The 27,074-nt window shown below is 43.9% G+C and overlaps 1 protein-coding gene across 2 annotated transcripts in view; it reads right to left on the bottom strand.

Annotated features, from left to right (window-relative positions):
• The window catches only part of RFT1 (RFT1 homolog), a 36,998-nt gene extending 10,588 nt beyond the window's left edge, over positions 1 to 26,410 (bottom strand). Inside the window, exons 1-9 of one of the 2 annotated variants that reach the window (XM_060239924.1) lie at positions 26,188 to 26,410; positions 25,011 to 25,096; positions 18,565 to 18,681; positions 16,828 to 17,017; positions 14,688 to 14,789; positions 12,872 to 13,006; positions 12,225 to 12,303; positions 10,686 to 10,736; positions 8,340 to 8,470 (exon numbers count right to left, since the gene is read on the bottom strand). In XM_060239924.1, coding sequence (XP_060095907.1) covers positions 8,340 to 8,470; positions 10,686 to 10,736; positions 12,225 to 12,303; positions 12,872 to 13,006; positions 14,688 to 14,789; positions 16,828 to 17,017; positions 18,565 to 18,681; positions 25,011 to 25,096; positions 26,188 to 26,250 — 954 coding nt within the window. In that variant the 5' untranslated portion in view covers positions 26,251 to 26,410. The remainder of the gene's footprint in view (positions 1 to 8,339; positions 8,471 to 10,685; positions 10,737 to 12,224; positions 12,304 to 12,871; positions 13,007 to 14,687; positions 14,790 to 16,827; positions 17,018 to 18,564; positions 18,682 to 25,010; positions 25,097 to 26,187) is intronic. The other variant, XM_060239925.1, reaches the window with a different exon arrangement.
• Between the last annotated feature and the right edge of the window lie 664 nt (positions 26,411 to 27,074).

Here is a 27,074-nt window from a genome sequence, read left to right as displayed (position 1 = left end):
AACTACAATTGGTCCAGAATACAGTAGCTTGAGTTCCTACTGGAATCCCATTGACAGCATACACTGAACTGGTGTTTCATCACTTGCACTGGCTCCAGGTTGAATACTGGATCAGGTTCAAGGTTTTGGTTCTAACCTTTAAGGACCTAAACAGTCTGGCACCAACATATCCATGGGACCACCTCTCCTGGTATACCCCCAGAAGAGCATTGTGCTCTGGGAAGAACTTCCAAGTGATACCTGACCCCAAAGATATCTGGTTGTCCTTGGCCAGAGTGAGGGCCTTTTTAGCCCTGATGCCAGCCTGGTGAAACTCTCAGACTAATGACATCCGTGCCCTACAGGACCTAGTACAGTTCTACAGGGCCTGTAAGACAGACATATTCCACCAGGCCTATGATTGAGGACAGCAACAATCTGTCATCAAGCCTGGCCTCTTCCCAATGGAGGCAGGATACAATTGGTTCTTAACTGCCATCCAAATAGACTTGGAATTGTTATCATTCTACTGTTCTTAATTGTTTTAATTGGATTTGTAAAATTATTTATTGAGATTCTGTTCACTGCCCTGAGCCCTGCATTAGGAAGGGCAGTTTATAAATCAAATAAATAAATAAGCAAGCTTTCACTATATATTCTTAAGATACATTTATAACCATAGGTTCCAGTATTGCTTTAGTGAAAAAAACAGGTTGCTTACCTGTAACTGATGATCTTCAAGTGGTCATCTGTGCAGTCACACACATGGATCAAACCCGACCTCAGAGAATTCAAAGCAATCTTATGTGTTAATTTTGGCGCGCATTCCCTCTCGGTCTGGGGAGGAGGCATCCACTGCGCATGCCTAGAGCGAGGGGAAGGTGCTCCACACACCCAGTTTCTTCTAGCCACTGTATAGAGAAAAATGTAAATAAGGAGAGCATAAACCAGCAGTGGGGAAGGCTGGGCAAGCGTGTGTGACTGCACAGATGACCACTCGAAGATCATCAGTTACAGGTGAGCAACCTGTTTATCTTCATCGTGATCTCTGTGCAGTCCCACACATGGGTGACTGGCAAGCTGACCTGCCCGGAGGCGGGTGCTGGTTCTGTAATAGAAGGGCAGAAATTAATTATGCATATAGGAAGTAAAAGTAATGTACTTACAGAATAGAAGACTGGGGATGTCAGTCAAAAATGGAACGCAGTACAGCCTGTCCGAAGGACGCGTCACGCCAAGCACGAACGTCTAATCCGTAGTGCGTGGCAAACGTAGATGGAGAAGACCAGACTGCAGCAGCACAGATGTCTTCCATCTGAATGCCTCTGCAGATGCAGAAGGCTGATGAAGGCTGCAGAAGGCTGCTGACGTGGAAACGGCTCAAGTGGAATGAGCTCATAGTCGTTCGGGTACAGGCTGCTTAGCCAGTCGGTAGCATAAGGTAATGGCAGCCACAATCCATTTTGAAAATCTCTATGTTGAGATTTTGTGTCCCTGCTTGTGGGTTCCGTACGCTACAAAAAGTCTAGTGTCATTACTGAAGGGACGTGTCCGCTCAATGTAGAAAGCAAGGGCCCTACGCACGTCCAGATTGTGTAGGGTCGGTTGACCAGCGTCAGCAGGACTTTGTAAAAAAGAAGGCAGAGTAGTTGGTTTTCCTAAATGAAATGGTGAGACGACTTTTGGTAGAAAGGAAGAGTCAGGGCATAATATTATTCTGTCATGGTGGAAGACAGTATATAGAGGATCTGCTCTGAAGGCACAAATGTCACTGACTCTTCTGCCAGATGTGAGTGCCACCAGCAATGCCGTCTTCCAAGACAAAAGGTGCAAAGGAATGGACGCCATAGGCTCAAAGGGTGGTTTCATTAGTTGGCTCAGCACAAGGGATAAGCTCCAAGTGGGATGTAGCTGACGGATTGGAGATTGGAGATGCAGGATCCCTTTTAGGAAGGCCTTAGTCGCGGAGTGGGAGAAAACAGTACATCCCTCAATGTGTGGATGGAAGGCTGAGATGGCTGCAAAATAAACTTTCAAAGAAGAGTAGGTTAGCCCTGAGTTTGAGAGAGACAAAGTGTAGGTCAAAATCTGGGCTATAGTAGATAGTTCAGAATGAAAGTTATGTAGAGCAGCATACGCCAAGAAGCGTTTCCATTTCAGGGAATAAGATTTTCTAGTGGAAGGTTTTCTGGCATTGAGCAGAACATGTCGAACTTCTAAGGGAAAATTCAAAAACTGATTTTCCAGGCAGGCAGTCGTAGAAGTCCCGGGTCATGGTGCAGGACTTTACCTTCCTGTTGGGAGATTAAATCCCGGACTTGAGGAAATCAAAGGAATACACTGTTCGAAAGAAGGAGGAGAGTGGTGAACCAAGGTTGACGGGGCCACCACAGGGTGATAAAAATACAGTTGGTCCGATCTAGTTTGATTTTCTGCAGTGTTCTTGTGATGAGAGGAATAGGTGGAAATAGATAATGCAGTGGTCCCGACCACAGGTGGAGGAAGGCATCTCCCACAGATTGCGGGGATGGAGGACCTCGAGTGTAGAAACGCAAGCATTGGGCGTTGTGTAGAGAGGCAAAGACGTCTATTGCCGGAACCCTGAATGTTTTGAAGACTGTCTGAAGGTAATGGCGGTTGAGAGTCCATTTGTGGTCGTTCACGAGGTGGCAACTTAGTGTGTCTGCTTGAACATTTTGAATTCCCAGCAGATGCACAGCTGTCAGAAATATGTTGTGAGCAAAGCTCCAATGCCATATGGATAAGGCTCGTCTGCAAAGGCAGACAGAAGCAGTGCCTCCCTGATGTCCGATATAAAAGACAGTAGCCACTTTGTCCGAAGTGACCTGGATGTGTTGACCATGAAGGGATGGCAGAAAGGACCTTAGAGCTCTGTAGACCGCCAAGAGTTCCAGACAATTGATATGGAGGGATTTTTCGTAGTCTGTCCACTGGCCTTGAACTGTTAACGTTCCGAAGTGAGCTCCCCAACCCCACTTCGAGCCGTCGGTCGTAACAATAGCAGACGGGAGTGACCGTATGAACAGCATTCCAGTCAGAAGATGACGTTCTAACGTCCACCATTCCAGAGATGGAAGAATGTGAGATGGAATAGTGAGTAGGGTCATTTGGTGTTGTCGATGTGGATAGAATGTCCAGACGAACCATAATTGAAGAGGGCGCATGTGGAATCTCGTAAACCAGAAGACGGAGGTTGTGACCGCCATAAGAACCAACATTCAATGGAAGATGAAGGCTGTTTGAGTACAGTGCATAATGATAGTAGTGGCCAGAGATTGGATGTGGTGCACTCTGTCCGCCGGGAGGTAGCCCTTGTGCGATAGTGTTGACAGGTGTGCCCCTATGAACTGAAAGTCCTGTGTAGGGACCAGGTTGGATTTTGTTAGGTTGACCTGAAGGCCTAGCGAAGACAGGAGAGACAGAATGGTAGAGATGTCCTTTTGGAGTTGCTCTTTGGATTGAGCCACAATGAGCCAATCGTCTATGTAGGGGTATATGGAGATTTTTTTTGTTGGCGGAGCGTCGCTGCTACCACCGCCATGCATTTTGTGAAGACTCTTGGTACTGTTGATAAGCCGAAGGGGAGACAGCGGAACCGATAGTGTAGGTCCCCGACGGCAAACCTGAGGAATCTTCTGTGGTGATGGTTGATGGTGAGATGGAAGTAGGCGTCTTGAAGTTCTATCAAAGCCATCCAGGCTTGCTCTGGAATCAGTGGTAGGATACTGCAGAGTGATCATGTGGAATTTTTTGTAACGAATGTGTTGATTAAGTTTGCGAAGATCTAGTATAGGACGCTGTCCTCCGTCTCTTTGGAACCAGGAAGTAACGGGAACAGACCCCTGTGTGATGGAACTGCGGCGGAACTGGTTCTATGGCCGCCTTGTCCAGCAAGGTGGCAATCTCTTCCTAGAGAGAGAGGGAAGGGGGAGTATTTATTAATCGGTGGAGCCTCGGGGGCGAATTGAATTCTATAACGTAACCCCTGTGAATGATCGCCAGGACCCATGAATCCGATGTTATGGATTCCCACACGGGGTAGAATGGACGTAGTCTGGTGCTGTCTGTGGGATGTTGTGATGGGCTGAGAGGTGGTATTAGAGAGTCAAAGAGACTGTTTTGAAGCCGGGGCCATCTTTTTTGTGGTTTGTGGACGGGCCCTTTGATGGAAGGGCTGTTTAGCTGGAGGAGCCTTGCGCTTCCAGAAATCAGCTTGTTGAGGTGAGCGGGGAAGTTTGTAGTAAGATGGTTTCCAGACTCTGTCGGTTGGGTTGAGACTGTTGTTGGTTAACTCCCAACCTTCTAGCCCTTTTCCTACTGTCATCGACAGTGGTCAGAATATCATCCGTTGTGGCATTGAAGAGGCCTTGACTGTCGAAGGGTAGGTCTTCAATTTTGAACTTGATGTCTGGCTGCAATGAAGAGGAGCAGAGCCAGGCATGATGGCGTAAGGCGATAGACGTGGCCATGGTCCTGGATGAGCAAGAAACTGCGTGGCGCACTGAATTGATTTGTTGTTTGCTCACTCGGGAGAGCTCCTGTAGGATATGTGATGCTTGCTTCTGTGTCATGTCAGGTAGAGAAGGAATCATTGTGGTAAGTTGAGACGTCAAATTAAATATGTAGGCTAAAAAATAAGCTAAATAATTATGAATTTTGGAAGCAGCAGTAGAGAGGGAGTAGATTTTTTCTCCCTAACTTCTTTCCTTCCTTTTCAGGTGGAACCGGGTGGCATGTTTGCTTAGATTTTGATGACGAATATACGATCATGGAATTGGGTGCCGGATGGTTAAATAAAAAATTAGAATCTGGGGAATCTTATAAAGGTGCTCAATTCTTTTGGATGTAGGTGGAACTGATGCGGGCTTATCACACACCTCCTTTAAGCCTTCCAGATGGACAGGAAGCATAGGAAGGAAAGAGCCTGCCGGCAGGTCTGCATGGACTAAGTCATGGACTACGTCTGACACTCTAGGTAAATCAGTGGTGAGTTTTATATTAAGGGTATTAGCATGTTGGTGAGTAAGTCCAAGTAGGCCTTCGATCCTTCTGACGGTGAGAGGTCAGCCGGCTTGGTAATGTTGGAGACTGGAGAAGGCGGTGCGGAAGCCGTTGACTGAGAAGAGTCCGAATATTCAGCTTCAGTTTCTTCAGAAGCATCAATGGGAGCCGTATTCTGACTTCAATACCGGGAAAGTTGGTAGAAACCATTATCAAGGACAGAATGAGTAGGCACATTGATGAACACGGGTTATTGAGGAAGACTCAGCATGGGTTCTGTAAGGGAAGATCTTGCCTCACTAACCTGTTACATTTCTTTGAGGGGGTAAACAAACTTGTGGACAAAGGAGACCCGATAGATGTTGTTTACCTTGACTTCCAGAAAGCTTTTGATAAAGTTCCTCATCAAAGGCTCCTTAGAAAGCTTGAGAGTCATGGAGTAAAAGGACAGGTCCTCTTGTGGATCAAAAACTGGCTGAGTAATAGGAAGCAGAGAGTGAGTATAAATGGGCAGTCTTCGCAGTGGAGGACGGTAAGCAGTGGGGTGCCGCAGGGATCGGTACTGGGTCCCATGCTCTTTAACTTGTTCATAAATGATTTAGAGTTGGGAGTGAGCAGTGAAGTGGCCAAATTTGCGGATGACACTAAATTGTTCAGGGTGGTGAGAACCAGAGAGGATTGTGAGGAACTCCAAAGGGATCTGTTGAGGCTGGGTGAGTGGGCGTCAACGTGGCAGATGCGGTTCAATGTGGCCAAGTGCAAAGTAATGCACATTGGGGCCAAGAATCCCAGCTACAAATACAAGTTGATGGGGTGTGAACTGGCAGAGAATGACCAAGAGAGAGATCTTGGGGTCGTGGTAGATAATTCACTGAAAATGTCAAGGCAGTGTGCGTTTGCAATAAAAAAGGCCAACGCCATGCTGGGAATTATTAGGAAGGGAATTGAAAACAAATCAGCCAGTATCATAATGCCCCTGTATAAATCGATGGTGCGGTCTCATTTGGAGTACTGTGTGCAGTTCTGGTCGCTGCACCTCAAAAAGGATATTATAGCATTGGAGAAAGTTCAGAAAATGGCAACTAGAATGATTAAAGGGCTGGAACACCTTCCCTATGAAGAAAGGTTGAAACGCTTAGGGCTCTTTAGCTTGGAGAAACGTCGACTGAGGGGTGACATGATAGAGGTTTACAAGATAATGCATGGGATGGAGAAAGTAGAGAAAGAAGTACTTTTCTCCCTTTCTCACAATACGAGAACTCGTGGGCATTCGATGAAATTGCTGAGCAGACAGGTTAAAACGGATAAAAGGAAGTACTTCTTCACCCAAAGGGTGATTAACATGTGGAATTCACTGCCACAGGAGGTGGTGGCGGCCACAAGCATGGCCACCTTCAAGAGGGGGTTAGATAAAAATATGGAGCAGAGGTCCATCAGTGGCTATTAGCCACAGTGTGTGTGTGTGTGTGTGTGTGTGTGTGTGTATATATTTGGCCGCTGTGCGACACAGAATGTTGGACTGGATGGGCCATTGGCCTGATCTAACATGGCTTCTCTTATGTTCTTATGTTCTTATGTATATGTGGGCTTGGTAGGAATTGACACGGGCTGTTGTTTCAAGCTGTTGTTCAAGAGACTGAACAAGCTGATGTAGACCTGGCTGGTGATAGTGGTTTTGACACTAGACTATAATGCTGTGGACGGTGGTATGGACTTCCATGGAATCGAGTATATGAAACGTCCTCACGGTACTGAGGTCGATAGGTGTCTTCGTGATATCAAGGCTCTCGGTAGGTGGGTTGATAAGTCATCTCACGCTACTGAGGCTGAAATGGTTCCTCACGGTACCGATGCCGATGTGATTCAGAACAAGGTGACCTATAGTATCATCGATATCTACGTGGGGATGGTGACCTGGATTGTGATGGGCTGTAACAGTAGTAACGATCCCTGCGGTGACGTGGGGATCACTCAGTCAAAACCTGAGTGAGCGGCTCCCTAGGTATTGAAGGCTCTCGTCTGAGTGGAGACACTGGAGAGACTGTCGGCTCCTTGCGAGGTATAGAAACTTCTCGAAAGGTGTGTGCTTCAAGTAGGTTAGCTCGCTGACTCCGAGGACACGAGGATTCTAGGGATTCAGTGTCTTGAATGTTTTCTGGTAGGGATCCATGAACCAATGGAGATCTAGATCGGATATGGACAACCTCATAATGTACAGTATCGATGGAAGTCGAGAGCTCTAGTGGAAGAATCGGTGCCGTCGGCATCGAGGTCGAAGTGGAAACAGTTGGGTGCGGTGCCGAAGTCATGGCGGAGGGCCTGGAATCCGAAGACTGACGATCCGGCTTCGGCTTCGATCTCGAGGATGTCGAATCCGAGAAGTTTTCAGAAGTTGATTCCATGCGGTGTTTCTTTCTGGAATCATCAGACTTCTTAGAGTGTTTTCCGGACTTATGCTTGCTGGGAGCCGATGCCACGGAAGCTGCCGGTTGAGCCACGTCCCTTTGTAAAGTTAGGGAGGATGGCGAAGTTTGGGATCCCGAAGCATGGGACATTAGCCGTAGTGATGACTCCAAAACGTGACTTTTGAGTCTGGCCGCCTGATTTTTTCTAGCCTGTTTCCCAAATTGGCTGCAATGGACACAGATCTCCGTTCTATGGGTCTCCCCCAGACAGAAAAGGCACAAAGAATGTCCGTCTGTCGATGAAATTTTGGCCCCGCACTGGGTACACTTCTTAAAAATAGTTTTGGTATCTTTCCTTTCCATCTGCCCAGGGGGAGGGGGGGGGAATAGGAAAGAAGATAAAGTTTTTTGGGGGGGTTTACACCAGAGATGAAGATGAAACTCGGAAAGGGACAAAGAAACACGGTGAAGATCGCAGAAGAATAACAGTGAAGATTGCAGAGAAGTAAGGAGACACAGTGAGGTAGGTGTATCCTGGACAGCGGTAAAGAAGAAACTGGGTGGGTGGAGCGCCTTCCCCTCGCTCTAGACATGCGCAGTGGATGCCTCCTCCCCAGACCGAGAGGGAATGCGCATCAAAATTAACGCATAAGATTGCTTTGAATTCTCCGAATTCTCTGGATCGGGTTCGATCCAGGCGGATAACCCATGTATGGGACTGCACAGAGACCACGATGAAGATGAACAAATTACGCTTATATTTTAGAACCAAATGTGATATATACATTATCCACTTGCTACCACTGATCTTGCACTATGAATTTTACATTCTTCCCTTACTCCTAATTAGCCTTCCAAAATGTCATGGCACAAAGTTGCTAGAGCACACAGGCCTGTTCTTTTTCCATTACATTACAATTAGACTAAAGTTACCTGTTTTTGTAATTTGATATCCTTCCCACGTTCCAAAACTTTAGCAAAATACACATAGAAGCTCTCCTCTATAGGCAAAAATACAAATCTAGCTGTCAGTGATCCGAGGTTATTCACTATATCATATACACCTGTGAAATGAACAGAAAAATATTGTTCTGTATTTTATGTATTCAAAAACATATCTTCCTGGCCTTTCAAAATTAACATTCAACATGGTTTACAGACTAGCACATCATCAAGCCATACATATAATAATTCAACAATGAAAACACAGTTTGACAAATCTTGTTCACCAAAAATCAATTTCAGACTAACAAGAAATCCAAATCATTCTACTGTAACTTTCTGTACCTTAAGACACATCACAATGCATTCACTGAAGAGGTAATACAATTGTGAAAGCAGCTGACAGAACATCTAAACTCAATGTATTTTGGGGCGAAGAGTAATGTCACAAGATATACTGATGGAATGGTAACTGGACAATGCATATGTTATGAAGTGATGAACAGAATGCGGTATAGTAACTGGACGCATATCAATTTTATATTTTGAAAATTAAAACAATTTTAAAAACCCTAATGCAATAAAACCTTCATAGAGTCAGGAAGAAAGCAACAGGTCGGATCCCACCAATCATTTCTATTGATAGAAGGGTGGTGATTCTCAGCACTTTTCCCATGGCAGACCTGACTCTCCTCTCATGCTCTGGATCCTAGGAGCAGACTTTTGGGAGGCATTTTGGGTTGCAGCAGCAGAGGCAAGGCAGAGGACTCATACTGCACTGACAGAAATTTCTTTATCAGTGGAGCTTTTCAGTTGGATCCAAGCCAAAAGAACCAACAAGATCAGCAAAAAGCACTCCAGAACAAAATTACATTGCATGATTTCCTACAGGTAAGAAGGGAGGGCTTTTTTTGGTAACCTCATTCACATAGCCATTCCATAAAGCTGAAAAGGTTGGTTCTGCTCAAAAGATCTTAAGTTCCTAAGAGATATATAGTGAATAAGAGTTCTGGAAGGAGCACAACTAGTGTTCAGATTCTTAGAGTGAGAGACAGTCTGCCTAATATGTGACGTTGGGAAGCAAGAACCAGACCTTTTAGAAACAAAAGGCAACCAATTAAGTCTTCCTAGTTCAGGAGAAACACATTCATTCTGGCTTACTTTGATTAAAACTCAAATTGCTACATTTTGCACTAACTAAAGTTTCTGAGCTAGAGCAGACCCCCATAGAAAGCATATTAGAAAGCATCTAGACACTGTATAATATATTGCTTGCGCATATTTTGATTGTATTATAATGTTATATTGTTTTATCGGTTTTACTGTTTAAATTATTAATTATTGTATTCTGTTTTATTTGTATCATGGTTTTACCATGTCTTGTTAGCCGCCCTGAGCCTGCCCAGGCGGGGAGGGCGGGGTATAAATAAAAGTTTATTATTATTATTATTATAGCAGCACACAACAACAATCTACTTCAACATTAAAGTCTTGTGGATCAGTGTGGTCAGATTAGCAGTGTTTATAAGGGAAGATAAATAATAAATATTCTTAATTTTACAAAGCAAGGCTGAGCCAAAACACTCATAACTCCTTATAAGATATGCAAAAGACAAATTAACATCATCCAGCTTAGGCAGCACAGTCTTTCTAAAATATCAGCCTTGCCAACCAGCATCACCTCCATTTTATCTGGATTTCATTTCTGTTCATTCCCCAGCCAGCAGCTTGACCACAACCTCTCAGCACTGGCCTAAGACAGTAAAACCACTTCCAGAAATTTACTACATGAAATACATAGTTTCACGTCATTGGATTTGGTGGAATCCAATGAAAAAGCTACGGGCAATTTCATTTAGCAGCCCGACATGGGCATTAAAGAACACAGGTGCTCCCTTCGCTCTGTTTCCCAAATGCTGCAAGAAAATAGTGCAGTCATCTCCATCAAAGCAAACAAATTTTAGGTAAAAATCATTTTGTAATGTAAATAATAATGCACTCTTTTCAGCATCTCATCGTAATATAATCAGCTCAGTTGGTTATAAAGCAAAGCATCCAACAAAAACTCTCAAAGACATCATCATAATATAACCACTTGAACAGGGATTTCTTTCTACTGTCCAGTAGTGGTGAAACTGGGGGATCCCCCACCCCCAAATGGGAGAAGGCACCCCTACACCAAAAACATATATTCATATTGATAATCCTCACACTGGTATCACCATAAAGTGTGTTCAACATGCAAGTCTGTTAATTTTATTATTATTAAAAATTGCAGCTTTTTTCCAATATCAAGGAGAACTATGCTATGTAAACTTGATAATAGCTTATACTTACCCTGGTCTCCAAAATTTAGCACATTCAGGAAAGTCATTATGTATCTTTCACCTGCAAAATCAGCACAATATTAGACTTTATTGCCCTTTCTAATATACTAGCAAGTGACTATACAATGAGAAACCTCTAAACTATTATCCTGAGATACATATTTGCAATCAAGCACAAAAGAAATCAAAAGACTTTATTTCACTGTGATGAGAGACCAGCTACTGCAGGATAGTGTACATATTTGTAAACTTACAAGTGTTAGCAAAGGCATAAGACAACAAAAGGAAGATAAAAGGCAAAAGCTAAACAAAGTAAATAATATGACTTTCTGGTTAGGAGTACTAAACCTGTTGCACTAATACTCTAGAAGCCGCCTTGATAAATATGTGTGAAGAGAAAGCATTTAAAATGCTGAACATTATGGACACATTATTATTGTAACACTGACTTAGAGTCAGTTCCAAAAGATTACTGTACATTCAGTTTTGCTGTGTATCATGTGATTCAAATAGTATAATAATAAGTGAGTAGTATTCTGTGGACATGTCCAGCACATCTCATACCTAATATAGGCATACTATGGCTTGGACTTAGATGGATAGAATAGCATCTTAGGATCTAATTCTATGTAATCACTACTGTCATCACAGGACTCTTACTTTTCAGACCAATGGATACTGCTGGATTCAAAAAGTACAACCCAAACCCATAAAATTATACTAAGGGTTACATCCAAAAATAACTATATTTTAAGAAGACCTAAATTCACTTCAATTTTTTTGTGTGCTTCCTGTTACAAAAAGTATTGTGTTCTCCTTATCGCAACTTCTGCTTTCTAACAAACATGCAGAACAAATTCATTTCAAAAAGAACCTACAAGGAAAGACAGTTTCAGAGGGTAGCCATATTGGTCTGCAGTAGAACAGCTAGATTTGAATCCAGTAACACCTTAAGTTTCAGAGCATAAGCTTTTGAGAGTCCAAGCTCCTTCCTTCATCAGACACAGTAAAACAGAAATGGAGATCTGATTCCTTTTACATTGTGACTAGGATAAAAGGTTTCAGATCTACATTTCTACTCTTCCATATCTGTCAAAGGGAATTTTGTCTCTCAAAAGCTGATAGCCCAGACAAGCCCGATCTCATCAGATCTTGAAAGCTAAGTAGGGTTGACTTTGGCAAGTATTTGGATGGGAGACCTCCGTGAAATACCAACAGTCAAGAAGACAGTGGTAGGCTTTATTCAGCCACCTCTCTGAATATCCTTCATGCCCCCAGTGAGGGTCAGTCACCAGAGGTTGCCATGACTTCCAGATGCACACACATGCACACAAAAATACAAAAAAATAGCTTATACCTTGAAGCTCTTGTTGGTTTCTAAGCTACTCAACTCAAACCTAACTGAAAAGAAAGAGTATGCTTCTCACAGCCATTTAGTTCAACTCATAACAACAAAAATCCTGGAAAGTGCAAAAATGGCAGCTAAACTGGGGAACAGGAGAAGAAGCTGAACAACTGAACAACTAAACTGAGAATGAATCATACTCACCCTCTGTTAAAATCTGTTTAAGGAATGACTGCTTAAAAAAACTCCAGGTCAGTCTAGCTTCTTTCCAGTTAACAAGGTCCTGGAATATAAACAATTATTACAAACGTGCATTTAAGAATTTTAAAACCTTCCAGATAGTCATGAATTTATATTACAAAGGCTGGTCTTCCCTGACATGATACATCTCTAAGTGCTTTGGATATAGGGATTGTGTGACCAAACAGACCTCAATAGGACTGCATCCATGGAACATCAGTTCATAAAATACTGTTATCAACATGATCTAAAAATCTGCAGCAGGAGAAAATGCAAACCAGCCTTTACTGTAAAGATCATGATATTGCTACCAGTATTATAGACACCACATTATTAGTGCCCTTCAATAATTGCTTGCAGCAGCACCCCCAAACGTAGTTGGTGCAGGGTGACAGGAAAGCATGCGCTGTTCCCATGTTGGAAATGAAAATGAATGAAAACTTGTAAAAACAAATATTACTAAAAATTATTTTTAATGCAAATATAATGTAAACAAACAGTTTACAAATTCACCTGTTACTATGTGAAAAATAACTCTGGTCAGAGTTGATAAAAAAATTTCTTCTGCAAAAAAAAAATATGTTGTTTTTATTTAGAGCAGTTCTACTTACTTCATTGTTTACCAAACTGGGTAAAATAGATTTCATTCTGGTAATTGGAAATGATTTTTTCGTTGCTTCAGGAGAACCCAGAAAGTTCATGAAATACACTACGTAGCATAACACCAAAATGCTGGTATATAAAAGCTGGAAAAATAAATTTTCATTAGTTACACAGACTAAAGATTAGTGCAGCAACATTATCATCTGAACATGAAAATAGAGTACCAATAATATTTAAACGCCCAATGCCAGCATTAAATTAAGCTGATGGGTAGTAGATTCACAACAGACAAAACAAATGCTTCTTTGCAATAAGTGATTAAAATGTAGAATTAGATGCCTGAGGATATAGTGATGGCCATGGGCACAGACAGCTTTACATGTGGATTAGACAGAGTCATGGATAGGTCTATCAGTGGCTGCTAGCCATGATGACTAAAGGAAATCTCTACATTCAGAGATCATAAACCTTTGAATACCAGTGCCAGGATGCAACATCAGGTGAAGGCTCTGGCCTCTATGCCCTGTTCTTGGCCTTCCAGAATAACTGGTTGGCTACTAAGGATAGCGGTCCAGACAGACTACTGGCCTGATACAGCAAAGTTCATCTTCTGTTCTTAAGTTCAAATGTAGTAACAGATGGCACAACAGTATTTACACAATATACTGTTGCAAGAATTAATGCCCACATGTGGCAGCTGTCAGTACAGCAACTATGGTATGTCTTTTTGCAATCACTGCAACTATGTTAACAATTCATAAGTGAAGAACAAAGCTGGAGTCCAGTAGTACCTTTAAAACCAACAAATTTTTATTGAGAATGTAAGCTTTCGTAAGCTATGCAGTTTGTGAGATCAGGCACTTTACACAAGTACTCTGCATTCCTATGGTGCAACCACAATAAGTGACCCTGAGAAAAATTTAGGAATTTTTAGGAACAGCAGTTAAAAAGCTAAAATAATGCCTAAAGTTATCTCAAAGACCCTCAGTGTATTGTATAACATGACTATAAGTTTATTTATAGCTATTCCAACTTCCCCCTTTCTACTTTTCTTTTTACATTCAATTCAACGTAATGCAATTTGGCTTAATATTTCATTAAAATTCTTAAAATGAGATGACTCTCTTCTAACCTACCCACAGACGAAATAAGCTTATGCAGAAATAAATTGTGTTAGTCTTTAAGGTTCTGCTTTATTGCTTTGTATGTTTACATATTCCTGAAGTCTCCCATGCCAGTTTTTGGGTTCCCTAATTAGACAAGATGGCTGACAGTATTCTTGCTTTGGGGGAATAGACCTATATTAAATGCCCCTATCTGGAATCAATGCATCTTTTCTTCTACACTCTCATCAAATGAAGCACAAGGAACATAAAAATTAGGTTTCTAAGAACAACTCATATACCATTTGTATCATTAAATATGAAAACATGAAAGCTTAAGGGAGAAAAGGCTGATTAATATATGTACACACTGAATGGTGTGGAACGGTAAAAAAGAAGCACTACTGAAATGGGTTGAATATAATGTGTTACATGCCTTGTAAATTAATTCAAGAAATTATCCTGTATCTATGGAATAAGCTAAATGTAAAGCTCCCAGCTATACTCATCAGATCAGTAACACTGTGCCCCCAAATACAGTCATATCAGCCTTGCCTTCTATAAGAAAGAAGCAGATCTATGTGGTCTGACTCAGTCTGGCATCTTTGGTGTATGGTGGATAAAGGTAATAAAGCAGGAGAAGTTGTAACAAGCAAACATCCATTCCTTCAAATACAAAATCATTGTGTTAAATACCAAATCTAACAATCTCAAACCATACCTGGGCCAGAGAAAAGATGTAAAGTCCCCAGTGAGGATATATAACTACTAGAATAACTGTCAAAATACATTTGCAAATGATTGAGAGACTTTCAGCAATTACCTGCAAAGAATATATAGAAATTATGTTAGGCATGCGTAAGTGGATTGGATCCTATCAAATATCTCCCCATTACAAAGGTGAGATGGTATTTGTGATTCCCCCTTACACAGAAAACCAACTACCACTTCATGCTGTTTGGGGGGGGGGGGCGCTACGTCAAGAAGCAGCATTTAGGACTGCAGAAGGAGAGGGAAATGTAAAAAGCTGTGCTCCAGTGGGGGAAATCCTTCAGTTGGTGCTACTTTTTAACAGGAACATAAAAACATAAGAGAAGCCATGTTGGATCAGGCCAATGGCCCATCCAGTCCAACACTCTGTATCACACAGTGGCCAAATTTTTTGTGTGTATATATATATTAGCCACAGTGTGTGTGTGTATATATATATATATACACACACACACACACACACACACACACATATATATATACATACATACTGTGGCTAATATATATATATACACTAATATATATATACATACACTGTGGCTAATAGCCACTGATGGACCTCGGCTCCATATTTTTATCTAACCCCCTCTTGAAGCTGGCTATACTTGTAGCCGCCACCACCTCCTGTGGCAGTGAATTCCACATGTTAATCACCCTTTGGGTGAAGAAGTACCTCCTTTTATCCGTTCTAACCCAACTGCTCAGCAATTTCATCGAATGCCCACAAGTTCCGGTTTGGTGTAGTGGTTAAGTGTGCGGACTCTTATCTGGGAGAACCGGGTTTGATTCCCCACTCCTCCACTTGCACCTGCTGGAATGGCCTTGGGTCAGCCATAGCTCTGGCAGAGGTTGTCCTTGAAAGGGCAGCTGCTGTGAGAGCCCTCTCAGCCCCACCCACCTCACAGGGTGTCTGTTGTGAGGGAGGAAGGTAAAGGAGATTGTGAGCCGCTCTGAGACTCTTCGGAGTGGAGGGCGGGATATAAATCCAATATCTTCTTCTTCTTCTTCTAAGTTCTTGCATTGTGAGAAAAAGAGAAAAGTACTTCTTTCTCTACCTTCTCCATCCCATGCATAATCTTGTAAACCTCTATCATGTCACCCCGCAGTCGATGTTTCTCCAAGCTAAAGAGCCCCAAGCGTTTTAACCTTTCTTCATAGGGAAAGTGTTCCAAACCTTTAATCACTCTAGTTGCCCTTTTCTGCACTTTTTCCAATGCTATATCTTTTTTGAGGTGCGGTGACCAGAATTGTACACAGTATTCCAAATGAGACCGCACCATCGATTTATACAGGGGCATTATGATACTGGCTGATTTGTTTTCAATTCCCTTCCTAATAATTCCCAGCATGGCATTGGCCTTTTTTATTGCAATTGCACACTGTCTTGACATTTTCAGTGAGTTATCTACCACGACCCCAAGTTCTCTCTCTTGATCAGTCTCTGCCAGTTCACACCCCATCAACTTGTATTTGTAGCTGGAATTCTTGGCCCCAATGTGCATTACTTTGCACTTGGCCACATTGAACATCATCTGCCACGTTGACGCCCACTCACCCAGCCTCAACAGATCCCTTTGGAGTTCCTCACAATCCTCTCTGGTTCTTACCACCCTGAACAATTTAGTGTCATCTGCAAACTTGGCCACTTCACTGCCTACTCTCAACTCCAAATCATTTATGAACAAGTTAAAGAGCATGGGACCCAGTACTGAGCCCTGCGGCACTCCACTGCTTACCGTCCTCCACTGCAAAGACTGCCCATTTATACTCACTCTCTGCTTCCTATTAATTAGCCAGTTTTTGATCCACAAGAGGACCTGTCCTTTTACTCCATGACTCTCGAGCTTACTAAGGATCCAAGGCTATGTTCCTATTTGTGTGTCAAATTCAAAAATTCTGTGATTATCAAATGTATCTAAGAATATTTAATTATGCACTATCATAAACAACACAAGAAACTGAGGACAACCCGCACAGTTTGAAGGATTCTATTTATATGTGAACACACACAGTCAATTTTTGAAAAAAAAGTCTTTTTAACTTCACATTAATAAACCAAGAATAAAAAATTTTGCACAGATTTTACTAACCTTTAGTTTTACAAATAAGTGTACCTGGGCTAAAACCCAAAAAGGTTCACCTAGGAGTTCAACCACAGCAGAAAGACCAAAGGTAATTACTCCAAATTGGTAGTGAGGAACAGCATTTCCATCAGGAATTTCAAGTATATCTAGCCAGACCCAGCCTAGGAATACAGACCAACATACACCCAAGGGTACTCTACAAAAGATGCAGAGAGAGTTTCCTTAGACCATTTCATATTTTGCCCTTCTCTATGCAACATTCAAAATAGGATTCTTTTTTTAAAAAAAATCCAGATCTGTACTCCAGACTAAAGATAAAAATAAACACAAAAACATATACATTAGGGTTTTTTCCCCCTATATCTGCTTGCACAAGGTAAAACTAAGTAGTGATCCAGTGCTTCATTAGCAGAAGGCACACGGAGTCATAGATGTTCCCCACTTTCCCTTGCTTGAGCCCTAGGAAATTTGATCCCTGGAGGTGTAGAGCCTGTGTGTAGAATTCATAGATAAACAGGTCAATGGGCTGCAGTAAGGACAGAAAAAGGGTAAATCATACTTTGTGTCTTTTCTTTCAGTAAAATTGTCTCTGCCATCAGAAGGATTGCCAGCCTCCAGGTGGTGGCTCAAGATCTCCTGAAATTATAATTGATCTCCAGGAACAGAGAGAAGGCCACTCTGGAAGGTGGACTCTATGGCTTTATACCCCTCTAAAGTCCCTCTCCTCCCCAAATCCTCTCCCAAGCCCTCAGGCTCCATCCCCAAAATCTCCAGGTATTTCCCAACCTGGAACTGTCAACCCTATTCATCAGTGGAAGATGGAAGAGGGAGCAATTTCTGTTTTCCCCCCTTCTCACTGTAGCCTTCCCACAAATCTGAGTGACACCTATACCATGTGGGTCCCATGACCCCAGGAATCAACTTTTGCAGGGTCAGAAGTGACTGCTGGGATGGAGAAGCAGGTGAAAGCAGGAAAGATCATAATCCTTGCATAAGCAGACTGTCCCACACCATGCATTAGTTTGAATGCAATGGGAAATCTATCCCTGATTTTAATATCTCTATATGCAAAAAATCTAAATTTTTCCAGTTTGATGCTTCATCGACCTAATATAGCTTTTTGGACAGTAACTAAGGTACAATATCAATCCCCAACTGTTATCTACACAACCATGCATTAAATCAACATGATATTGAGATAAATATATTGAAACAAGTGGGAAACTCACAAGGTCTTCCAGAGAGCATTTCATTTCCTCCTCCCCCACTATTTCCTCTTTCCATTCCCAGAAAGCACTCCCATAGCCTTCCCCCTTTTCTTTTTTCCCCCTTTACACTCACCAGCCAACCTCCATTTCATCTCTTCCCATTTTCTGTTTTCCCTCCCACCCTGCCCCTGGCAATTTCTTCCTGGGAAAAGTCTGGCCAAGATATGCTGTGCAGGCCACCAAGCTGGGCCCAGTTGTTCAGTGCCAGCCACGAGGCTAGGCCCAGCTGCACAATGGGGAATGCACAAGGAGCTGCAGAGAGCACCTCAGTTTCCCCTGCATCTCCCTTCCCACACTATTTCCTCTTTCCCTTCTCTTGGAAGCCTTATAGCCTCCTGGTTTCCTTTTTTCCTTCCCATCCACCCACCCAACTTCTGCTATATTTTTACTCTGCCTTTCTCCCCAGTGGAGAAAGTGCTTATACAAATGATTTGCTTTTTAAACCTTAATATCCTACCATATCATCTAAACTTACGTTAGCCACAAAAGATTAAGGGTTTTGGTCCAATTCCTCCTTGTACTTCCACTTAGACAAGCTCTGCGGAATGCCTCCCTGGCTAAGAAAACAACTGTAGAATAAAGCAGTGTTAGCCTAAATGAAAAGACAAAAACAAAAATGATTTTAATATACACTAACCATCAGTGAAACTACAACAAAATGAGAACAAAACTAACACTGAACCCTTGCCTGAAAATGGCATCTAAGAGGTTTTGATCTAAGAATTTGAATTCAATCAATCAATTGGGCTTATTATGGTCAAAAGACCAGCAAGGTTAAAAACAGACAAAAGGGCAGTTTTAAAAATTAATACAAAAATGTAGGATCACAGATAAAAGAAAATTCATATTTCAGCATTTAACAGTTTCCTTAGACAGTTTCACTTTTTAACAGCTAATACACAAAATTTTGCTACTGCGTAAGATACAACTTTTTGACTGTCTTCTAAAATGTATATCTGAAGCATGTCAGGGTTGAAGTCAATATAATATTGTAATGGCTTAAATCTGGAGAGCAATGGGGTAACTGTTGGAGCAAGAATCTACATAAACCCAGTCTGACAGCTACAGTATGACAGCTGGTGATCTAGCTGCCAGGCTAGGTCACAGTGACCTGATCAGCAGACCGGCTTGAGCCGGCAGAAGCCAAGTGATGCAATCTGCTGAGTCAGCATGGCCAGGATTGGCTGCTTGGACTATATATGATCTGTGTGTGCATCACACAGGTCTCTCCCTGTGAGATGGTGGTTAGGCGAAGCACTTTGTCCGTGGAGGTGATATTGTATAGACTGCACAAGAGAGCACTCGTTGTGTATATATGTTAATACACCTTTTGGCACTAGTTGCACGTGTCTGCCTGATTTTCTTTCCTGAAGCCCTGTGTCGGGCAAGTCATCTCCCTCACTCTGCTACTCCCGCTCCGACAGGGTTATGGGCCCAGGGCGGTTCCGCTGCGCGGAGGAGAGAGTTGAGAGTTGAGCTGACTGTGAGTTTGGAAAGAGCCGGAGGCGAGGAACGCCGGTGAAGGACACAGAAGCACCACCGTTCTCTGTTTGAGAGCCAGAGGGACGTCGGCAGCCAGCCGTGAGGAGGAGTCGGCACGATGGCTCAGCAACAGCTTGGAGTAGCCGTTGAGAAGCTCACCTCAGCCAACTACGCGGTGTGGAGCCTGAGAATGCAACACTACCTCAAGCGTGAAGGGCAATGGCTGTTCGTGAGTAACCCCCCTGCTGACTTATCTCCTGCCGAGACTGTGTTATCGGATAAGGCACTGGCCAACATAGCGCTATCTATAGGAGATGACCAGCTGGTTTATGTGCGAGGGCAGGACACTCCCAAGGCTGCCTGGGACGCGTTGAGTGCGGTGCATGTTAGCACCACTGCTGGTTCCCTCATGGCCTTGACAAGGAGGATGTTCCGCACCGTTATCCCGGCTGGAGGGTGTGTGAAAGATCACATCAAACGGCTAACGGACTGTTTCGTTGAGCTGGAGGCAAGAGGCAAGACTGTAGCTCCAGACGACAGAGTGTACATTTTGCTGTCGTCGTTGCCACCTGAGTACACTCCCCTGATAACTTCTCTGGAGACGGTGGACGTAGCGACCCTGACCATGGAATACGTCTGTGCCCACCTGCTTGACTTCCAAGAGAGAATTGCGGCCGTGAGCTGTCCGGGGGTGTCGGCCGGGCAGCGTGCTGTTATCGGTGTGTCCGGGAAGACAGCCAAGAATGAGCCAGCTTCTGCTGCTGGCAGGCGTCCGAAGGTGGAGGAAGTGGAGCCGACTGCGTTTGCAGTCCGTCGCTGCTATGGATGCGGGTCGTCGCAGCACCTGCTCCGAGCTTGCCCTGAGAGGGAGAAGAGGCGGGGGCGTGTGCGGCGAGAGCGGAGGACCGCCAGCCCGTGTGAGGAAGCAACCCGGCTGGTCACGTCTGCAGTAGAGAGCACAGGGTCTGCTTGGATTTTAGACTCCGGGGCAACGAGCCATCTCTGCTGCGAGAAGGAGTTGTTGAAAAACATTGACAGTCCTGAGCATAAGTATGTGAGAGTGGCTGATGGGACCACTGCCAATTCTGTTTGCTCAGGCAATGTGGAATTTCCTGCACTGAAATGTATGTTGCAAAATGTGTTGTATGTACCCTCACTGCAGTCTAACCTGTTGAGTGTTAGCACACTGTTTGACCAGGGATACCAGGTGAGATTTGAGAAAACCTGCTGCAAAATCCTGGGAGGTGGGGGAAAGTTGCTTGTGACAGGAAAGAGGGAAGGTAAACTGTATGTGATCCAGAGTGATTGTGCCCAGGTGGCTCAGGTGTCGAATGAGCCTGTGCACAATAATTGTATACATTTGCTCCATAGGAGACTTGGGCACTGCGGATTTAGGGCGTTAAAGAAAACCCTGGAGCTTGTGCCTAGTTTGAAAGTAAATCCTTGCAAACGTTACTTGGATTGCCAGGTCTGCAAGAAGACCAAAAGCAAGGCGTGTGCTGTTGCTAAAGAAAGCTCAAGGGAAAGCACACGAGCCCTGGAACTAGTCCATTTAGACGTTATTGGCCCATTGCCAAAGAGTCTGTCGGGGAGGAGATACTGCTTGGTGGCCACCGACGACCACACGAGGTACGCGTGGGTTTTCACCATGGTGCATAAGTCTGAGGTGTATAAGACATTCACCAAGTGGGTCAAAGCAGTGGAGAGACAATTAGGGGTTAATCTCCTAGCTGTACAAACCGACAGAGGGGGGGAATTCTTATCTAACCAGATGAAACGTTGGCTGGAGAACAAGGGCATTGCCCACCGTCTGACGAACCCGGCAACGCCCCGAGAAAATGGGCATGGGGCTGTATTGCAGAATGTGATGTATTGCATGTTAGAGGATGCACAACTGCCAATGACCTATTGGGCAGAAACCATACATGCAGCTGTTTTTTTGCAAAACAGGGTTTGGTGTAATACTGTGAAAAATGTGCCTTACAGGTTACTGCTGAACAAGACCCCAGATTTGAGTTCTTTAAAAGTCTTTGGGTCACGGGCTCGGGTTGGCATCCACTCCACGAGTAGCGGGGAGGGGGATGTCCGGGCAGAGAGCCTAATTTTTCTGGGCTACAAGCCAAGGGCCAGGTGTTATCGTTTCTGCAATAGCAAAAGCAAGATAACACTTAGTCAGAGTGCCCAGTTCAATGAAGAAAGCAGCTGGCCAAGGTTGCACTCCTTGCAGAAACAATTTGTCCTGCTGCCAAGTAGCGATAACGATGTTGGAGCGCAGCCCAGAACTCCAGCCCAGGAGGTGGCACCCAGTGGGGCTGGAGAAGGTGAGCCGAATGCTGGCACAGAGCCTGACGAGCAGAGTCAGGAGGCAGAGCCTCAAATGCAGGAACTGGAGGTAAAGTGTGAGAGTCAGGAGGTTCAACACCCAATTACAGGGGCAGAGCAACCAGCCCAGGAGGTGGGAACAGAGCAACCCGAAGAAGACAAAGCTGGTCCAAGCACAGGGCCACGGGTGTCTGCCAGGTCCACCAAAGGCCAACGTCCCGCTAGGTACAAGTGTCCCTATGTCACTCTGACTGTCAATCCAGACCCACCCGGATTTGAGGAAATGTTAAAAGAAAAGGCTAAGAAATGGAAAGCCTGGGTGGCAGAGTGCGAGGCAAGGGAGAAGGAGGCTGAAGCCAAGCGTCTGAAAGAGCTGGCTGAACAGGAACACGATGATGTGTTTTACAATCATGATGAGTTCCTGAACCAATTCCGGAAAGGGTTCCGAGCTACGTAAATATGAACTGTAATGTTGCTGGTGGACATGTATGTAAACTGTGTAAAGTGTTTTGGTGCACTGGGTTTAAATAGATTAGGAGGTGTGTTGGAGCAAGAATCTACATAAACCCAGTCTGACAGCTACAGTATGACAGCTGGTGATCTAGCTGCCAGGCTAGGTCACAGTGACCTGATCAGCAGACCGGCTTGAGCCGGCAGAAGCCAAGTGATGCAATCTGCTGAGTCAGCATGGCCAGGATTGGCTGCTTGGACTATATATGATCTGTGTGTGCATCACACAGGTCTCTCCCTGTGAGATGGTGGTTAGGCGAAGCACTTTGTCCGTGGAGGTGATATTGTATAGACTGCACAAGAGAGCACTCGTTGTGTATATATGTTAATACACCTTTTGGCACTAGTTGCACGTGTCTGCCTGATTTTCTTTCCTGAAGCCCTGTGTCGGGCAAGTCATCTCCCTCACTCTGCTACTCCCGCTCCGACAGTAACTATCTGCAGTCTTTCTTCTTGATAATATTCACAGTGTAAAGAGTATATGTGTGAGACTCAACCACATTACTTGAACAAGGACAACAGCATTGCTGCATAGGCAGATGAGAAAATCTTGAATTAAAACTAACCTAAAGTATTCTGGGGACTTTCATCCTGAACCAGAAGCGAAACCCCAGGCAGAAAACCATGGATTCTAGTTTTGTTCTGGTTCACAGAAAAAACATCTTTGAAGTGATTTGGGGGCTAGAGTTCAGGTTTAGTCTGACTTCCTGATTACAACTGACTCTAATCAAACAGAGCTGGTTATTGAACTAATTCTGTCACCAGAGGAATGCACAGAACAAGGAATACTATCCACTACATCATCAGATAACCAAAAATAACATTATATTACTGTTAGAGACATAAAGTTTATGTAGCTGTTCAGTATCATTGCCAGTTTTTCGGTACCATGAAAGTTTTCAGATTTCTAATTCCTTGAAAACAATATTTTCCAAATTTTGTATTTCATTCCTTCAGGCATTTAGGTAAAGCAGTTTCTACACAACCATTATTCTGCCTAGTCCCAGTCTATCCAGTCTATCCATCCTCCTTCAGGTCCCACTTTGCAGCTGATAGAAAGATTAGCTATAAGTATTTTAGTAAATAACTATAAACAAATCTCAACATCCTTTACAATAATTCTGGTCTGCAATGTTCTGTATACTTTCAATGCTCCCTCCACAAGCTCCAGTAAGCCATCCCCCGAACTTCAGAAACTGGAGCCTCATAAGGCTTGACAGGCTACCGGAAAGAGGGGTAGTCAGCACACATACACCCTTCCACCAGTCTTTGCAAAATTTTGTGCACCCAACCATGGCCTGCACTGCATCTGGCCCAGCCAGGTGTTTTGAATTTCTCATATACTTCTTAAAGAAAAACACAAAAACATAAAGCAATCTGTAATGCTGTCACATATATGGACAAAACAAGCTTAAATTGCTGTAGATTTCTGTTAAACATGACTACAATCTGTTGGGTTCATTTTGTGCAAAAATGCAGCTACATAGCAAGTAAATAAACAAGTGCAATATTTTAATGCCATAAAAAGCATAATATTATACATAGTTACCAATGTTCCCTTTAAGCTGAGTTAGTGTGAGGTAGCTCACACATTTTTAGCTTCTGGCTCATACATTTTTGTCTCAGCTCAGGAAGGATGGCCCCAGAGCACACTAATTTATGCAGCAGCCAAATCACTCATTCACAACTTTAAGGCTAGTAGCTCATGAGGTAGAATTTTTGCTCACAAGACTCCTCAGCTTAGAGAGAACATTGATAGTTACTCCTACCTATAGGCATAGACCAGAACAAATTCACAAAGGATTGTACTGGAAATAAATTTAGAGAATGAATTTTGTTAACACATCTCCATCCCAGTCATCTCAATATAAGAAAGCAAAAGCAGCCATATGGGATCAGACCAATGGTCTATCTAGCCTAACATACTAATTCGAAAAGTGACTAGTCAGATGCCATAGAGAAGCTATAATATATCTTCGTTACTTTCAATGGACCTAGCCCATGGCATGTTTACAAAGAGTAATTTTGCTGTGGAGTATCCATAATAAGAATGAAATTACACTCATAAAGCCACTAATCACACCACAGAAAATATCAATAAATATGCACCAGTTATAATGTAGTTCTCCTAAAGAGGTGAAACACCAGCAATGTGGGAATGCTACTGCAGGCACCTCAAGGTTTCTGCTGAACTGAGATAAATCTGGCAAAACAGCAGTAATCCTTCAATTCTGGGATATGGTAATAGTAGCATTTTTCAAATCTAGTATTTCAAGAACATCTAATAATTATGGAATGTCTGTTATCAGAAGCTACAAAACGCAAGTTTTAAATAGCTATGAGAGATGTACATAGTTCAGAAAAACAATACACTGGCCTAAGAAACAAAAATCAGAAGCTCAAATTTGCATTTAGACATTATAAATGTTAATTCAATTGAATGACTTCTTGCAGCATCCTGCAAAGAAGTAAAACATTAAACAGGAAATCGTTTTTCATTGTTCATGCTTGGAAAGAGACCAAACAGAAGACACTGAAACAGAGCTGCCATAATTTGGAAACATTAATCATTCACACCTTAAAAGAAAACTGATTGCCATCTATTACCTTACATTCACAAGGCCAATGATTTCCTTTGAAACGTATCGCAGAGTAAAAGCATTTAAGCCAAAGGTAATTACCCGGAAAAATATCTGAAAAACACAGTAAATAAATCAAAACCACCTTGCAAACTACATAAACAAAAGTCAGATTTAAAAGAGCAGCTTTACTGTTAATACTGTAAATGTGATTAGCAGTCTCTAGTTCCCAGTTTAGTTCAACCTCAGAATCTCTACTAGTGAAAGCATGCACACTTGTGTGACAGTTTGGTGCCACTGAAAATAATAGGATTTCCTTTTAAATAGAACTAGTGAGAGGCTAGGATTTGGGAGACCCTGATTGGAATTCCCACTTTGCCATGCAAGCTTGCTGGATGAGATTGAAACAGTTACACACTTTCACAGGGTTGATGTGAATATAAAATGCAGGAGGGGAGAAAACTATAAGCTGTTTTTGGTACCCACTGGGAAGAAAGGAGGGGTACAATGAAGGAGTTGCCAGCCATTTATAGAGTTGCCTTCCCTTCCCCTCCGCTGCTTTTTAGGAGCACATTCTGGTAATGCACAGGGCACCCTGCCTCCTGTTTCTCTTTGCTAAGAGAAGCAGACAAGCAACAAAAAGAGATCAGTCAGCAGTGGAGGTGGGATTTTTTTTAACCGCAGGCAAGTTCAGCCGCGCCTCCTCTTTCGGTCAAGTCCTGCGATTGGATATTACGAGCTCATTGGGTCACATGTCACTAGTGAGGGGGGGGGGGATTGCATGTTTTGGTCCCACGTTTGGAAAGCTTGAAAACCAAAGCTCTCGAGGGTGTGTTTTCTCTCAGCTACAAGCGAGGTACGAAAAAGAAAAGGACGCAACTGGTGACAGTGCCTTATCCCACACATCTGTGAACGCACCAATGCTCCTTCTAACATGAGGCCGCCCTTGAAGTGAACAAGAAAAAACTATCGATTTCTCTCGACTAGCCATCGCCTTGCCAACACTTCTTCATGGGGCGACTGCGAAATCTGCCTCGGGCTGGGGAGCACGTCGCTAGCGAGTCCGTCGCCCAAAACCTCTTTTTGCACCTTCAGCGCGGCGAGGAAGCCTCGGCTTTACTTCTTTTCCCCAGGAGTAAAGCGGCAGCTACTGCAGCAGGTTACCGCCCCTCCCCGGCATTCATCCCAGCAGTCTGGGCGGCTACCTGCAAGAGGGCGCTGGAGGAGGCCAGCCGGGTGGTCTCTCTGAGCACGTCCTGAGAGCGCATCTTTGCCGCCACCTCCTTGCCCGGGAAGGGACCTCGGCGCCCGGGTCCATGCGAAGGATTTGCTACTCTACCACCCGCCTCGCTTCCTTCATCTCCCTGCCTTGGCACCCGGCAAGCGCCGCCGCTTCCTGAGAGAAAAAGCAGACACAAATGACTCCTCCCCGTCGCGCTCAAATCTCGTCAGCTTTAGAGGTGGAGAAGAAAAGGGTCGATGCGGACGAGTCCCGCTAGCTGAGAGTTCCGTTAACGCTGCGTCCTTCCGAGCTCGTCTTCAGTGTGGGAGCAGAAAGGGCTCCGAAAAAGATCTGCTTGGCGATTCTCGGTTCTCCAGGGATCGCCCTTGGAGCTAGTCTGTGGGGAAAGGCGAGGGCACATGAGCTATTACAGTTTGGGAAAGGCCCGAGGAGCAGCCTTGGGAGCTACTTCCTGAACAGCTTTTTCCCCTCGGGGAAGTGGGGGGCAAGGGGATCGGAGCGGCCGAGCAGAAGCTGCCACTGGAGAGGAGGCCTACTGGCGGAGTCGCACTGCGGCTCGACTAGGCCAGATTGCCTCAGTCCTGCAGTGGTAAGTTTGCTGCGGAGCTCGCTGCGAGCTGATAATGTAGTAGCGGCTGCTCCGCCTGACCACGTTTTGCAGCAGGCCTAGCTGGGGTAACTTGTGTGGTAGTCGCTCAGGAGGTCTAGTTGGCAAGTCACACAGTAACTGCTTTGAGACCTGGCTTAGATAAATCACATGGTGGCTACTACCAAACCTGGCCCAGCCAGCCTGGTCGACTCAACCAAGTGGCACCATAAGAGCATAAGAACTTCGCGGTCCATCTAATC

Source organism: Heteronotia binoei, chromosome 5 (genome assembly GCF_032191835.1).
Source record: "Heteronotia binoei isolate CCM8104 ecotype False Entrance Well chromosome 5, APGP_CSIRO_Hbin_v1, whole genome shotgun sequence".
Taxonomy (NCBI): domain Eukaryota; kingdom Metazoa; phylum Chordata; class Lepidosauria; order Squamata; family Gekkonidae; genus Heteronotia; species Heteronotia binoei.
This window is presented reverse-complemented; position numbering and strand designations above follow the sequence as displayed.